The 16,585-nt window shown below is 47.5% G+C and overlaps 1 protein-coding gene and 1 long non-coding RNA gene across 31 annotated transcripts in view; one reads left to right on the forward strand and one right to left on the reverse strand.

The window, feature by feature from the left end:
* Window positions 1–14,757, forward strand: part of RFFL (ring finger and FYVE like domain containing E3 ubiquitin protein ligase) — a 71,745-nt gene extending 56,988 nt beyond the window's left edge. For 16 of the 30 annotated variants that reach the window (XM_070562518.1, XM_070562520.1, XM_070562521.1 and 13 more), the window contains 5 exons: window positions 3,019–3,429; window positions 6,446–6,529; window positions 7,518–7,728; window positions 8,977–9,000; window positions 11,968–14,757. In XM_070562518.1, the coding sequence (XP_070418619.1) occupies window positions 3,019–3,429; window positions 6,446–6,529; window positions 7,518–7,728; window positions 8,977–9,000; window positions 11,968–12,149 (912 nt within the window). In that variant the 3' untranslated portion in view covers window positions 12,150–14,757. The remainder of the gene's footprint in view (window positions 1–3,018; window positions 3,430–6,445; window positions 6,530–7,517; window positions 7,729–8,976; window positions 9,001–11,967) is intronic. The other 14 variants (XM_070562531.1, XM_070562534.1, XM_070562533.1 and 11 more) reach the window with 2 other exon arrangements.
* On the reverse strand, window positions 5,110–10,559 carry LOC139074094 (uncharacterized). Its single transcript, XR_011523484.1, has 2 exons — window positions 10,432–10,559; window positions 5,110–7,057 (listed from the first exon to the last, which is right to left on the reverse strand). It is a non-coding gene; the product is annotated as an uncharacterized lncRNA (long non-coding RNA).
* Window positions 14,758–16,585: the final 1,828 nt, after the last annotated feature.

Consider the following 16,585-nt stretch of genomic DNA (forward strand, 5'->3'; position numbering starts at 1 on the left):
CAGGCTGTAATTTTGCCACAAGCCAAATATCCCATCTGTATTGGTAATAGCTACATGTGGTTGAGCAGCAGCCCTGACTGTTTTGGAGGGGGTTTGGCACCCAGCCTCGTTAGTTGGACCAGTTCGAGGAGGAAGGATGAGGAGGAGGAGGTTGTGCTTGGAAACATGGAGGAGATACTCAAATCTCAGAGTGGAGAGAGAGGGAGTGGTTCGTAGGTACTGGCAAAAGCTCAGAGATGAGGCAAAGGGGAGAGGGAATAGAAGGTGATGTTACCTTTTTGTGAGAGCCCACCTATGCTAAGGTTTTATATGCATTACCTTATGTGATACTTCAGTGGTCCTTAGAGATAGGCTGACCATCCGACTTTACAGGTGAGGAATAAGATGCTTTGGGAGGTTAACTGTTCTGCACAGGCTCCCTTAGTTAGGAAGTGGTCAGCCAGGACTTCATCCTACTGTTGTCACTCCTCACGCTGCCCTTTTTCCTCCCAGTGGACATAAGAAGGGTGGTGAGGAGGCGGGTGAGAAAGTGGGCCTGGCCTGCACTTGGGAACATGAGTGCGGAGGCAGTAGGAATAAGGGAAGGACAGGGTAGCAAAGGGGAGCAACCCACGTGGCATCCTTGAAGGGCGGTGCCTGCCGAGGTGCCACTGCCAGCCCTTTGATGCTGGGTGTCGGCATGCAGTCTTGGCATTTTTGCAGGCACACTGGCTCCACTAATTCCTCTTTCATACTACCTGTTCCTCTGTTGGTTTGCATCATTTGCTGGAGTTTACACATAGGTGTTTCCCTTTGCTCATTCTGCCCACTTTTGTTGACAGCGTCTTTTTCCTTTTCCTTGTTCTCTCTTGCCTCTGCAAACTGGGATTTTAGCCTCCAGTGCTGTCTCCCTCCGGTAGGGTGTTTCAGATGCCCTGGTGAGCAGGGGGTACAGAGAAGCTGGGTTGCAGTCTTTGAATTCTGATCTTGAATCCAATAAGCCACATACATTTGAAGAAAGAATAGATGGTTGTTTAGATCTGGCTGATTGAGCAACGCGGGGCTTTTTAATTGTGTCGAGCTAGGTCTTGTCATACTGCACTGACTTAAGTAATGTTCCATGTCCAGACCTACAGCTTTATGACATCGAAGCCTCTTCATTTCACTATCAGTCATCCTAAACACATTTCACTTCCCAATAGAAAAGCTTTAGGTATGAATGAACCCACAATACCCCAAAACATCCATTTTGCTCCTGAGTGGCTACTGGTCCCAGAACCGTTATGATGCTAGTGCAGCCAGGCGTCCTTTTATGTCAATCTGTGAACATTTTATTGTCTGGTTATAACTGTGTAGAGTATAAGGGAGCTTGTTATGTGTCCTTTCGCAATGCCTGCTAAGTATTAAGAGTCAAAACTGGATGGTGAACATTATCCCCGTTTCCCTTTACTACATGAATGACACTTAGACAAAACTAAATATAACTCTCTCAGCTATGCAGACTTTTACTTCAACCCCACCCTAGAGTGTCTGTGATTCTGACTATGAGAATCTAAGTCTCTTGGGCATTCTTGTTAGCTTGAAAAGCTTTCTATACTTAGAAAAGAGGAGCAGGAATATTTAGGTTAATACTTAAGTCACCATAGGGTGAAGCTTTTAATTTAACAGATTAGTGAGTGTGACCCCAGGACTGGCCCAGTGTGCCCAGGAACTACCTCTCCTGTGGGCCGCTGCTCTTGGTTGGAACAGAGCTCTGTCAGATGTCGCCATCCTCACTCAGCCTGTGGGGTGAGAGGCCGAGGCTCTGCTTCCTGTGAGTTGAGCAAGCCTTCGTGTGTTGTGTTGTCTGTGACTGTGTGAGTAGCTGCTGCCAGGCGGTACCAGCTGCCTGCCAGGCTCTCTCGGTCGTCTGCCTGAGACACTCTGTACTTTTACAAACGAGGGCTCCCTAATCGTGTCCAGCGGGCCTCATGTAGCTGTCTAAATATTTGTCTTGGATATGCTCTTATGCACCACTGAATTCCCAGCACTCTGAGGGGGCCTTTCTGGGGTGGGGAGGCCTGGGCACTAGCTCCTATGGATGGGGCCTGGGTTGGGAGTTTGGAGGTGGAGAGCCAGGCCCTTGACTCAGGACTGCTGTAGGCTTGAAAGGGACTGAGGCAACATAGCCTGGTGGAAAGAGGAGGATTGTGGCCATTAAACTCAGACAGCCCTTGAGTGTGAATCCCAGCTCTGCCCTTGATGCCTGCCTTTGAATACAATACTTAAGCTCTCTAGCCTCGAATGCTTTGTCTGTGAAACAGGGAGGTACACGAATACCTATGTTGTGAGGTTGCCTTGAGAAGTAAATGACAAGCTTGGTAGAGCTCTCACATGTAGTAGCACCTTAATAAATTTAATTAATAATAGTAATAGTAACAACCCCCACCACCGTAACATTTATACATTTGCTTTCTTATCTCAGCAATAAAGTAGAAAGAACCATAGTTCAGGATTTGAATCCTGGCTCTCATCATTAGCTCGTATTTCCTAGCAATAATAATTAAAATAGTTAACACTTACTGAAGAGTCACATGGCGGATATGCTAAATGCATTATCTCTTAACTTTACAACAATCCTATGAGGTAGATACTGTTATCACCCTCATTTTACAGATGCAGAAACTGAGGGCTAGAGAAGCTAAGTTACACACCCAAGGTGACACCTCAAGAAATGGAGGAGGGAGACATCATAATGCAGGGCTTCTTGATTCTAAATCTGGTAGTCTTAATAGCCTCCATTTCCCTATCAGTAAAATGAATAAGCCTCAAATGGAATAATAAATATAGTGTCCTATACATGGGTACACAGATGCATCTGGAGGTCTGCCACCTGAGTGGCTTTTCACCTGAAATCTGCAGGGTAGCTTGCATCCTTAGCTGTAAGAGGTACTGAATAAGAGAGTGATTGGAGGAGGTCTCCCTAGGCTTGGCAGCTCTCAGCTCGCATTCCACTGTCTTGTTCTCGCATTCTGATGTGGTTCCCTCTGCCTCTTGCAGCAGACCTGCTTGGACTGTAAGAAAAATTTCTGCATGACCTGTTCGAGCCAGGTGGGGAATGGGCCCCGCCTCTGCCTTCTCTGCCAACGATTCCGAGCCACAGCCTTTCAGCGGGAGGAGCTCATGAAGATGAAGGTGAAGGACCTGAGGGACTATCTCAGCCTCCATGACATCTCTACCGAAATGTGCCGGGAGAAAGAGGAGCTGGTGTTCTTGGTGCTTGGCCAGCAGCCTGTAATCTCCCAGGAGGGCAGGACTCGGGCCCCCACCTTGTCCCCGGACTTCCCCGAGCAGCAGGCCTTCCTGATCCAGCCTCACACCAGCACAGTACCTCCTACCTCACCCAGCCGCCCTTCTTCACCCACACAAGCCGCTTCTGTTCCCCCCACGCCCGCTCAGGAACATCAGCAGGTACGGGCTCCTTCAGTCTCTGCCGACCTCTGCCGGCCCGGGGCTCCTTTCCAAAGTCCCCGCCTGTGCTGTGGGAGCAGGCCGTGAGGTGAAGTGTCTTGATTACGTAGAGCCTTTCTGCCTACTGATTCATGAATGATGTTTTTTGGATATCAGACTTATGATTTAGCTTTTTTTCAGAGATGATAATGCATAGTACCAGGTTTTTTGCTTTTAATACATACATATCACAGTTAGATATTTAAAAAAAATTCATTTTTGCAGAAATATTTTGAGAAAACTCTGTTAACTTTCCAGATTTAGTTCTGTTCAAATTGTCCTCGTACTTAGTCACCATTGTTGTGGTCTTCCTTAGCTGAATGGGAACTTGGTTCCTTAGTAACCATCACAAGGCACAGAGGGAAAAAAAGGAATATGTAGGGGGAAGGGAGAGTGGGGAAACGGTATGTCCAAGACAAGGATGCTGCTGCTCTCCCCAGTCATTGTGCGGGGGAGTGGTTGGCCGCTGTTGAGCGGTAAGCTGCCTTCTCATCATCCTGGGCAGGCTGGGAAAGGTAAGCTCAGAGCAGCACATTGACTGAATTCTGAAGCAGGCATGGGAAGTACAGAAATCAGCAGTACATTGCCTCTGCCCCCAGAAAGGCCCTCTAAGAGGTAAAGTAAACACCCAAACCTATTGGATTAGAGTGAAGCCAGTGGACTTAACCATTGTGTAAGGAGTGATGGCGTCCCACAGATATACTTGCTTGCCTTCATGACCCTATTATTTATATGGCTTGGGCAATAGTGGGGGGATTAGGACCTACAAATTGGGTTTCCACATTCAATTTGTCACTCACTCTCTGGTCACCTTGGGTGAACTTGGAGCCTTCAGCAATGAAATGGGGTTAGCTCTTGCCAGGCTGTTGGGAGGATTGACTAGCATAAGATCACATCTAAAGAGCTTTGAGCTACTTAGAGTTGGCATAGTACCAGTGTTGTTGGTTCCCACACAGGATGTGGGTGGCTACTGCCTCTTGTTTATGATCACTTCCTTTGCCAGCCCTGGGCCCCCTGATTCAGCTCTGATGGGCACTGAGGCATAAAGGCCAGTGTGATAGCACACTTTACCTGCAGTAAACTCACTGAGCTCCCTTGTTGGCTTGAGCGTGCTTTCCTCTCAGCTAGAGGTTAACTTTCCTAAGCTCTGGTTCTGTCTGCTGGACAGGTTTTGCCTCCCGCTGTGACTTCCTCACTTTGCTTGGTTGAGCGCTCCTCTCCATTTATGGGGAGCCAGGAGAGTAACTTGAGGAAATTGTTTTTTCCTAGAGAACCGGCAGGTGGGTTTTTCAATGAAAGGAGTAGGTTTTAAGCTTCCTGTCGTTAACCAGAAATTTACAGACTGCATCTACAGGTCATAACTGTGTACCAGATTTCATTAGGTACTTCTCTCATGTTTTCAGAGGGCCTTAATGTCAGCTCACATCCCCTGTTCTGGTAAGATCTGCATTTTGCAAGCCAGAAAAACAGATGGGGAGGAAGTAACTTGTGCAAGGCTACCTGACAGTTCCACAAGTGAGCTGCACCTGGAATGCAAATCTGCTCATGGTCTTTGCTCTCGTTCTTTCGTTTACCCTTAATGCCCTAGCAGTAGTTTCTAGGGAAGGAGGTGTATGGAATAAGCAAAACTGTGGACAGATACCAGCTGTAGATTTTTATTTAGCCAGTGGGCAGAATGAAAAGACAAGAGCATGCTTTGCAGCGTGAGATCTAGTTTCTCTTTCTAGGAAAGAAAGGACATATAAAAGCTGTCTTCTTAGGAACAGGTTTGGTTCTGACAGACTTTTTGTAACTCCCAGGTGACACCAGGAGGCCAGTGGGTACCACACCTACATAAAGCTAAGAGGACACTAGAGGTGTTGATGAAGATGTTGTTTTGGATGCAGCCACATACATGTGTGCTGTTGTGTGATCTTATCATCGCTTGCTGTTTTTGGTGGTGGTGGTGATTACTACTTTTCATTTCCATTGTTGTTGCTTGCCTCTTCTTAATTAGCTCCATATTATGCATCCTAGTCTGGGATGAGCGGCTGGGGCCAGCGGGTGGCTGGTCTCCCAGGTTGTCCCTTTCCTGGTGCTCTGAGGGTCTAGTGGAAAAGGCCTGTGAGCTCAGATACCTCCCTTTGCCTGGAGGGAGCAGCAGGTGAAGAGGATCTAGTTAAGGGGTTTGTGGCTTAAATGGTGCTGGGGTTAGGAGGCTCACAGTTCTGACTACTGTGGCAAAACCTGAAGGAGTACCTAGGAGGAGCCTTTTGAGAAGTTAGAATTCTAAGCAGAATGAAACTCCTTAAACATAAGTGTTTGTTATATAGTCTTAGGCTAATAGATTCTTAGAGGCATTAAAACAATTTTTGACCAGGTTTCAAGACAGCTCTTAGTAATAGTGTGCCCTGCTGGTTAGAGCACATTTCTAGAATGTTACTGGCCAGAAGAGACGGAACAGCGTGGTTAGGGTCTGGAAAGTGTCTCATCTTGGCCAGATGAGGAAGGTGGGGAGATCTAGTATGGAGGAAGGGAAGACATGATAGGAACAGTTGGGAAGAAAATAGTGGACATTAATCCAAGGGACAGAACCAGGGATAGTAGGCAGAAATTATAGGGAGAGCAGTTTGGGGTCAGTGTCAAGAAAAAACTCGATGGCAGTTTGAGGGCAGTCTGCCAGTGGAGTGGACGTGTGATGTCCTTTCACTCGGAGCGTTCAAGTGAGGCTAAATGGATGGCGAGTGGCAGCTGATTCCATCCTGGTGGTGGGCAGAATTAACGCACTCTTGTCCTAGAGTTGAAATCTATTTGTATTGTTTCTCTGCCTGACAAAGTCATTGTTAGAGAGCAGGCTTTTGTAATGCTGTTGTGCAAGACAGATTTCTGGGGGAGATGGGAATACATTGTGGACATGGTCTGTGCTGGGAAGAGGCCCATGCTGTGCAAATCCCTGGGACATCTCTGTGGATGTGATGGCACCTTTCTCTTCCCACAGGCCAGTGGCCATGTGTCTCAGGACCAAGAGGAACCCGTCTTCCTGGAGAGCACAGCCAGAGCACCTGCTGAGGATGAGACCCAGGTGGGCTTCTGCTCGGGTCTGGGCCTTCGCCTCTGCTCTCTCACTGGTGTTCTCAGACTTGATTAGGAGCCTCTCAGCGGACTCAGAAGTGGACAGAGAAGAATCAGTTTGATGAGAGTTCTTCTGAAATTCTGTTTTCAGGGATGGAGTTTAATTTTGGTGTTCCAGAGTAACCTTTGAAGTTTCAGTGTGAGTGTGGAGTTGTGAGATCACAGTGGAGACTGGGGAGCCTCATGGCCCAGCTAGTACCAGTCTCTTCATTTTGACAGCTGCCAGAGAGCAGCCTCCTGGTGCTGCTGTGCAAATCTCGGTGTTCTTTCCTTCTGCTTCTAGTGCACAGTGGCCAATGTCAGGGGAAGCAGGTCAGATAATCAGGAGGAGAGAGGAGAGGGAGGGGGTTCAGACCTCAGCTGTGGTGGGGCCAGTCCAGAGAGCACAGCCATCAGGGCCACGGAGCTCTGGTCGAGGCTGCCTACAAGAGCGCTTGCCAGGGCTGTCTGCCTCTTCCGTGGAAAAGCAGGACTTTCTCTGGGGAGAGACAAAGACAGACCAACACTGTGCTTGGTGGTTTCTTGTGCTGCCACATGTAATCTTCACAAGAACCTGTGTGCAGGACTGCCATCTTGCCTTTATGGAAGGGCAGACAGGCTCAGAGAGGTGAGCCACTTGCCCGCTACTATTTAGCATTAATCAGTGGAGGAGTCAGGATTCAAAATCAACCAGTTTGATTCGAACTGGCGCTCCTTCTACTCTGTCACACTGATTGGCTGGTTTGTGGCTGGCTGTGCCTGAGCACAGAACTGTGGGTGAGGAAGAGGCTGGTCTGTGTTGCAGTGCAAAGCACTACGCCAGGTACTCTTCCTGCCTCTGTTCCTACTCTTCTTGAGGTCAGTCACCAAAAGTAGGGTGTGCCGAGTACTCTGGGGTCCTTGGAGAGAGCTTGGGGAGGTAAGAGCTGAGTCCACCGATCTCATCTTTGTCTTTGCAGTCCGTCGACTCAGAGGACAGCTTTGTCCCGGGCCGGAGGGCCTCTCTGTCTGACTTGACTGACCTAGAGGACATTGAAGGTCTGACTGTGCGGCAGCTGAAAGAGATTCTGGCTCGCAACTTCGTCAACTACAAGGGCTGCTGTGAGAAGTGGGAGCTGATGGAGAGGGTGACGCGGCTGTACAAGGATCAGAAAGGACTCCAGCACCTGGGTGAGGGGCTGTCTGGGTGGCAGCTGCACAGAGTTCTGGAGTGCTTGCTGTCACTCTAAAGCATGACAGCATCAACCTGACTAAATTTCCATGCTTTTAGCCAAGGAAGGAGTCACCTTACACATTTGCACCATCTAATAATAGCTGTCATTTGGAGATGAGTGCCAGGACTGGGTTAGGCCTCATATACATTTCCTTAATCCTCAGAGCAGCCTATGAAATAGGCATTATTAGCATCCCCCTTTTATTGTAGAGCCCAGATTTGAACTGAGGATTTCCTGGTGTAAGCCCATGGCCTTTCCCACCATGTCACCCCTGCTGTACTCACTACCACCTCCAACAATGCTTAGTCCAAACACTTGGGAGATAAGGAAGTGAATCTTTGCACACATGATGCAAGGAGAATATAACTGTTCGGCCTGCACTTGGCCTCTCCAAAGAAGTCTATCTCATCTTCATCGCCAAAGAAGTCTCTGTGGTGTCACTTTCAGGCAATGCCTAGTAAAGCGTCCAGTCTGTGGTCAAATGAGTTTGGGAAGAAATACTTGATATTATGTCCCCCCGTTACTGATTCATGGTAGATACTATAATAGTAAAGGCAGACAAGTCCTACAGAAGAGAAATATGTTTAGGTGTTTTAAACTCTGCATTTCCTGAAAGGATTTTACGCAGAAAAACTCCCCGCCCCGCCCCCGGTGATTGAGCTCGTGCAGATGGCCTTCTGAGTCCTCGCATGCTAGCAGTGGCTCAAGTCAGGTTTCAGGCTCTCCTATCCTACCAGCTCAGGTTCATCCGAGTTAGGAGACATCTGACTAGTCCCCTGATCACAGACTCTCTTCCCTTTGGGACTGTCCCCAGAGTTTCCCTGGAGTTATGAGGACCTGGGGAATAGGTGAGATGGCTCCACCTGGGAACTTTATCCAGACTTCCTGGCTGACTGGAACAGACTGTTCCTTCTTTCTTGATTTTAATGCTGTCTTCAAAAGCGATAGAAAAGGAGATTCTGCTTATGTAGTAGCCTTCCTACATGGCAGTTTTGTTCATGCAGACCAGTGGAATCCTTTTCTTAGACTAGACCAGACACACCAGCAGGAGCTGTGTGTGAGTTCTCAGTGTAGAATGAGTGAGGGTCCTGGCCAGCCTGGTTGCTGGCAGGGAAACAGTCAGAGTTCAGAAATGAAGTCAGGTGGCTAGAGACTTTGCTCGTGCCTCACATATTCAGACATCTTCTTTCTCTTTCCTTTTCAGTGTGCAGTGCTGAAGACCAAAACGGTACGTAGCTGTTTCTGTTTGGGAATGGGCCCAGGCTCTTAGCACTCTGTCCTTCCCCTCCTTCATCCCTGATTCCTCTTTATAGTCGAAGAATTGTATCTCAGCATCCAAAGAGAGGGTGTGGGGGAAATTCACTGAGAACCAGGGCTTCTGAGCATCCTTAGAGATGCCTGCTCTTCCCTCTCAGGGAAGCATACCTAGGGGCAGACTGACTTGCACATCTCTGGGTTGCCAGAACTCAGAAGCCAGCATTTGTAAAATATTTAACAAAGTGCATGGTGGCATGCATCACATTGGGTTCATTTTTCATACTCCTGGTGCTAAGGCACTCCTCCTCCTACAGTTTTATTCACTTCTGGTCTGAGTGGGGAGGGTATGTGTGCATCTTCAGGGAAATCACCTGGGATATTTAACAGCTTCTGGTACCAAGCAAAAAGAGAGGGTAGTGGGACCAGCTCAGTGGCATAATGGTTAAGTTTGCATGCTCCGCTTCGGTGGCCTGGGGTTTGGATCCTGGGCGTGGGCCTAGCACCGCTCATCAAGCCATGCTGTGGCAGCATCCCACATAAAGTAGAGGAAGACTGGCATGGATGTTAGCTCTGCGTCAGTCTTCTTCAGCAAAAAGAGGAAGATTGGCAACAGATGTTAGCTCAGGGCCAACCTTCCTCTCCCACACACACAAAAAGAGAGGGTGGTGACCTGAGAGAGAGAGCCTTGTTTGTACACGGCTAGGCAGTGGTTAGAGCTGCTCTGGGGACAGATCGGGAAAGGTGTCACATATGGTGCTCCCTGGGCACTAAGATGCATATCCCACCTCAGCTGCCACACGCCTACCTGTATGTTAAAGACCACCACTGGGCCTTTGGGTACCCCTAGAACACACTGCAAGAATCTGAGTGGATCTGGGCATCATTCTAAAATATGCTGTACCTTTTTGAAAGCATCGAGGCTCTATGGTTGTGAGCTCTTCCCCAAGAGAGAACGTTCTCAGAGTAGTGTAGGGGCCTGCAAAGCATTTTAAAACTCTTTTTTTTTTTTTAAGATTGGCACCTGAGCTAACATCTGTTGCCAATCTTTTTTTTTTCCCCTTCTTCTCCCCAAAGCCCCCCAATATATAGTTGTATCTTCTAGTTGTAGGTCCTTCTGGTTGTGCTATGTGGGATGCTGCCCCAGCATGGCCTGATGAGCAGTACCACGTCCGCGCCCAGGATCCTAACTGGCAAAACCCTGGGCCACTGAAGCGGAGCGTATGAACTTAACCACTTGGCCACGGGGCCAGCCCCTAAAACTTTCTCAGAAGACTCTCCAAATTTATTTAGTTAAACAGCCTTTTGCTTAGAATGGGGCAGAGTCCTCTAGCTGATAAATTCTCAAGAGCTGAGCTCTTCTCAGTTCCCCCAAGCCTTTTGGAGTTCTAGACCCATCCCTTACCTGATGCCAGGATCAGGCTAATCCACTTGGTGTCTTCCTTTCTTTTTTCTGATCCCCTGGGAGAATGCTGGCAACTGAGTTGATGAGTTTATTGTTATTCCTGAGAGAAATAATCAGTAATGAAATTCTCTAAAGTACTCCAGCTCATCTTAGGTATTTGTATAGTTTAGTCCTTTGCAAACCTTCCCTGTTAGGGCAGCAGCTCCTCAAAGGGGTAAGTGGGTTTCACTACCTTTCACAGGTGTCTTTCAGCCCTACTTAGGGCTGCCTGGCTGAGGCTATCATTTAAAACATGCTGGGGATGGCTGGGGTTTTGGACATGAAGGTTTTTCTTGTTTGTTCAGCTAAACTAGGAGGATCCTAGCTGTGCCCAGTGTATCTCACCACTCGCCCAAGCCAGTTAGCTGGCATGGAGAACTCCGGCACTGAGCACTTAATACCATCATGACAGTCCCTGCCCTCAGGCCACATGCCCACAAGGCCCTCTGGGCACATTTGAATCCTGGCTCCTCTCCTTAGCTGTTGTGTGCCTTTGGGCAAGCACTTAATTCTTTGGCCTCAGTTGCCTCATCTATGAAATGAGTAAAAAGAATACCTACTTCATAGTTTTTGTAAAGATTCAATGAGTTAAAACATGCAGAGCTCTTAGGACCCTGCCTGGCACCTGTACGCATTTGGTAAACATGAGCTGTTGTTATTTCCCTGGAGACGGTTCATTTATCAGACAGGTGGAGAACACCTACCACGTGACTGGTATTTTAGGGATTCACAGATGAATATCTGACCTCAGAACACATAGCAAATGCTAAATATATCACTATAGAAATGGAATGTGTTGAATTAAGGAGCTCAAATAGAGTAGTGGGGGAGATAAGTTGGCAAACTCAAAAATTCTAGTCCAGTGCGATAAGCACTCATGGGGGTATGAATCATTTCTGCGGGGGCAGCACAGAAGAGGGAGCTGTAGTCTCTGCTGGGCGCTTCTGCCAAGAAGTCTTCTCAGAGGAAGCCTGGTGTAGTTTATGGGGTAGGGTAGCACAGGGGGCCCCCATGATCCCTGGCTTTATTAAATTGGGGTTTGTTTACAGATAAGCTTTGTGATCCTTAATGAACCATTCATTACAGCTCCATTTCTATCTAAACTATTCTGAACCAGTTTTATCTTTTCAGCATGTTCTGCCTCAGGGGATAATGAGTCCCTAAGTGCCTCTCACTCACTATATTACAGCTTCACTTGTCTGAAAGTTACTTCTTTTAAGCTTTGAGGACTTTGCCTTAACTAGTTCTCATGTTCTAGGATGTATTTCATCTATACTCTACTCTTCAGATCTACAGCCTGACCTCTAGGGGTGCAGCTTCAATAAGCACTTGGACGTAGTTACTAGGGAAATGTTTTCTTGGAGCTCTAGCTGAGGGAAGCATGTGGATTTGGGGGTTTGTGCCTGTTCTCTCCCCCTCTATCTCCCCACTGCCCCATATGCTTAGACAATCTCCTTACTTTCTCCTTTGCCCCTTTTCTGCCCTGTGTTTGTACAGGGGGAGCAGTGCCGTCCGGCCTGGAGGAGAACCTGTGTAGGATCTGCATGGACTCGCCCATTGACTGTGTCCTGCTGGAGTGTGGCCACATGGTAACCTGTACGAAGTGTGGCAAGCGCATGAATGAGTGTCCCATCTGCCGGCAGTACGTGATCCGAGCGGTGCACGTCTTCCGATCCTGAGGGCTTGTACCGACTTCGTCAGTGCCTTATAGGGACATAGCTGAGGTGTCTGGGCTCAGGGTTGGCCAGCTTGCAGAGGGGCAGGCTAACAAGAAAATTTGCAGTGTTCCCAAGACCAGAGCAAACAAAGATGCTATGTCACCTCTGGGCATGCCTCTCTTGCCATGGAGATGCACCTCTTGGCTGGGAGAGCCCGGGGCCAGTGGGAACTGGTACAGATTGCATGGGCAAGCCCGTTTCAATGATCTTGGGGTGATGATGGTAGTTGAAGAAGAGAAGACTTTCCAGAACTTGGACCATATCTTCCTCCCTTCCTCCCTTCCTCTGAGAATCTAAACTCAGTTTCAGCCTTCCTCCTGTACCCTACCCATCCCCTGAACTGCTTGCCTCTGTGTTTCACCAATCAGAAGTCCTGGTAGAAATGGTTCTCTTCCTCCCCAGCACATTTGGATTTATTTCTGGTCTCTCTGGCTTTTTGTGCATTAACCTCCCTTTGCTGAAGTGTCTTGCTACATTGCCTAAAATCCATTTGTTTCTTCAGACCAAAAAAATATTAGCTTACCAGACCAATAGTGATCTTCCTTAGGACAGAATTTGGACCAGTAAATGTCTCTCTGGTGAGAAATGAAACACAAATGCTATTGAAAAATTTCATCGTTAAGAGTTCCTTCCTTGAGTGCTGGGATTAGAAGCTGTCGGTTTCCTGACCTGAACTTGGGAGCCAACAAAAGCCTCTGGCTCCCCAGCTGCTGGGAAATTCTAGTTTCCATGTGTGAGAGAGGATGCGTGGATATCTCTGCCGCTTCTTTAGGGGCCTCACTTTGTGCCATCATTAGTTTTAGCTTATGAGAAAAGGGGAAGTGGTGGGTGGAAGCAGTGGCTTTCTGTTTAACTTTGACTTCTCCAATGGACAGGAGTCTTAAACCACTTTTCCTGAGAATGAAGTCCCTCTCTTTTCCATGGAAGTTTTAAACATGCTCGCATTGAAGGTATAGAGACTTAGGCAATGAGCCTTGCTTTTCTCTAGCCAAACTTCTCATGAAGTTCCTGGAGACCAAACATGTACGACAGAGCAGCTAAGAGGTATTAGAAGGTACTTGGATTCAGCTCTTGAGCAGATAGCTGGAAGTCTTAATTTCCCGGGGTGGGGAGGACTCCCTACTCCCATTTCCTTTCTCAGCCTACTGATTGGGGGCACGTCAGGAAGAATTCTCTAGGCCCTTTAGCAAGGACCATCAATGAGTTGCTGATGTTTTTGACCTCTCTTAGGGTCTTTACACCACTGGAAGAGCCAAAGGGCTTAAAAGTTTGCTGGAGAAGCTTAACCAAGCACAAACCTACATGGCTATCAGAAGAGCTGTGTGTGCTGCCATTACCAATGGGTGAACTATGCAAACCCTAAACACCTGAGGGCCTTGGCAGAGTGACCCCCGCCCCCCACACATCTAAGATCTCTCAGACTAGAAGAACCAATCACGACTTTGGAAAGCACTGGGAAACCTCTAAGGGGATCTGTTTATCGGTACACACATTCTTATGCTTTCTCTCCATCATCAACCACTAATCCCCCTTAGAGGAATGGAATAATTTCATAAAGTAGTTGTCAGCTGAACACTAGGCCGCTTACCTCAACATTATACCCAGTCCTGGATGATCTGATTCTGGGCCACAGCCTTTGTAGGAATTGGGGGAAACGAGATTTCCCTGTGAAGATACCATGTTTTGCCTTTCTGCTGGACAGTAAATACTATAGTGTACAATGCCTACCCGTTTAGCAAAGGGTTCAGCTACTCCTTGGTTCCACTGTGAAACAGGTCAATATATATGCAACTCAGTTAAGATCTAACCATAACTTCAGGGTAGAAGCTGGCTCTCTCCTTACTTAAAACTTGCTTTCTCTGCTGAGGCTTCACCTCTCCCTATCTCCCAATTTCTCTCCTAGATATGAGTTAAAAAATAGTATCCTGATGGTTGGTTAGTAACATGAGTAAGAATTAGAACTGATGTCATTTACTGATTTTAGAGAAAGAACTTGCCCTTAAGTATTCTAACCTTTTGGTGAAGGTTTCCACTTAGGAAAAAAGGTGTCAAACAACCCTGTTGTTTTTTGTTTTTTTTGGTTTTGTATCTTCTTTATTATTACACCAAATAAAAGCTGGGAATTCCAAGGTCCCATTTCAGTTACTGTCTAACCTTATAGAAAATTTGATTTTTATCCTTGAATTCTCCCTTCTGCCCCTCATGGATCCTTGGTCTTAATTATCATGGAAACATCTAATTCTCCCAATTATTCCATGGCTTTTGCTGTGATTGTTCGGAGATTTCAGTTGAGACTTGTTTTAAAAGACCTGGAGAGCTGACTGGTTCATAATACATTGGAATAGTTGGATCCAAACTAATAAGAATAAGCTGTACAGAAATCAGTGCTCAATATATGTTGTATAAATTTGTTGAAATCTTTTGGATGTGAACGTGTTACTTCAAGTGGCTTATATTAAGATTCTTTCAGACTTATTTGGGTGTTAAAGCAAACCCAGATGTGTATTTTTTGTTACAGAGCTCTGCTTTATAATTTTGTAATAAAGTTTCAATATAGATGCCTGTCCAATCTGGTGTGAAGATGCCAGAGGTCTGATAAACCACAGGCTGATCCCAGGCCATGAGCACACAGGCATGTTCTGAAGAGACTGCATTCTATCTGGAGATGCTTGGGCTATGCGGCCTTGATCAAGATATCCCTGTTCAACAGACAAGGAAACTGAAGATTAGTGGTGGTGTGACTTGTTCAAGATCTCACAACTAGTATGTGGGAGAGGCCATGGAACAGCCTTAGAAGAGAGTGAGAGCTGAGTAGAGAAAGGACCAATCCTAAAACTAAATAGAAGCAGCACCAAGTGAGTTCAGACACTGATGCTGATTTGGTAGAGATGGGCCTTAAAGATGTGGGTAGAAGGGGATCTGAGGATAGCCAGTGTGCCTGTTAAGTCTTCAGGCGACCCTGGGAGATGGATGGTAGCTTTTGGATACAGCTGTGGTACTTGGAGTGCGGCTCAGAGGTTGGCCCATCCTCAGGGGCAGACTGCTGTGTGTGCACAGGCCTATACACACCTTCCTGACCAGGTGCCCAGGGGAGGGGGCTCCTGAGACTGCAGCCTTTGGGAAAACTAGGTTATGTGCAGATCTGCTGTGTGACTGAGGAAAGAGGAAGGAATCTTGCCCAAAGGGTGTAAAGGCTTGAGGCTGAGCCACAGCACTTTGTCCTCATTCTTCTGGGCCGCTGACCACATGAGGGCCCAGGATGACGTCTTGTTTGCTACCAGCCAGAAGCATGTAAACCAAGGCCCAAAGGAGGGCAGGCCTCCAACATTCTGGGGAGGTTTAAGATGATGCTGCTAAGGATCTGTGAAAAATACATGAAAGGATATGAAAATATATATACAGTATAATCTCAGCTGTGAAGAAAAATCGTGTGTCAGAAAGACTGGAAGGAAACAGACAAAACACCTTCAATAGTGAATTACCACCCGAGAAGGCAGGAAGGGCCAAAGGACCAAGCTCGGTACTGATATGATCCCCTCCAGCTGGCGGGGCCCCTTTACTGTGAGGGTGCACCCTGAGTGTAAGCGACCAGTAAAGGCAGGTGGGGCTGAGTCTAGGTCAGCCAGGCTGAAGGGCAGTGTCAGTGTCCTTTGGCAGAATCCTAAGGGGAGAGCCTTGTTCTGCTGCCCTGTCCAGCTGCTTGGCCTGAGGAGCCTGGAGAGGGGGGTGGAAATTTATGTAGGTCAGTGCTGAAAGGAGGAGCAGCTTTTGTCACCACAGAGCATAGAATAAAAGAGTGTCTTATTCTTGATACTGAAGCCAGACTGAATGGTGCCTATTCAAAAACAGCAAATGGCCTGGGCTAGCATCAAGGCAGTACCTCCCCCTCCTGCCCCTTCCTCCCAACACATTTTAACCAGCAGGTGGAAACCCAGGCAGCCAGGTTAAAGATGGCTTCCCAGCTGACTGGCAAGCAGCCTCCCAGCAGAGTATGACCTTAGCTGACCACACTGGAGGAGAGCTGGGGGGAGGCAGTGGTCCTCAATCTTACAGGCCCAGATACTCAAGTATGTTCCAGAGGTTGAATCACGTTAACCTAACTCACAGGGGAAGGACAAACAAACAAGCCTGCTAATTTGTTGATAATAAGAGGAAAGAGAACCTCACCCTCAGGAGTCAGCAGAACTGAGAACACGGAAGTCAGTCTATAACCAGACGGCAACCTGACAAGGCTGCACTCAGACCAGAATGTGAGCTGTACCGTGCAGACGTGAGGCTGTAGAAGTGGTCTGACAGTTCTGACATTAATGGCCAGCACGCCCCAACCCTGGGTAGGGTTTGGACATGCATGCCAATGTTGATTTTCCTAGTAGATAGCTGTGCGCCAACCTCTGTGC

Source organism: Equus przewalskii, chromosome 10, assembly GCF_037783145.1.
Source record: "Equus przewalskii isolate Varuska chromosome 10, EquPr2, whole genome shotgun sequence".
Taxonomy (NCBI): domain Eukaryota; kingdom Metazoa; phylum Chordata; class Mammalia; order Perissodactyla; family Equidae; genus Equus; species Equus przewalskii.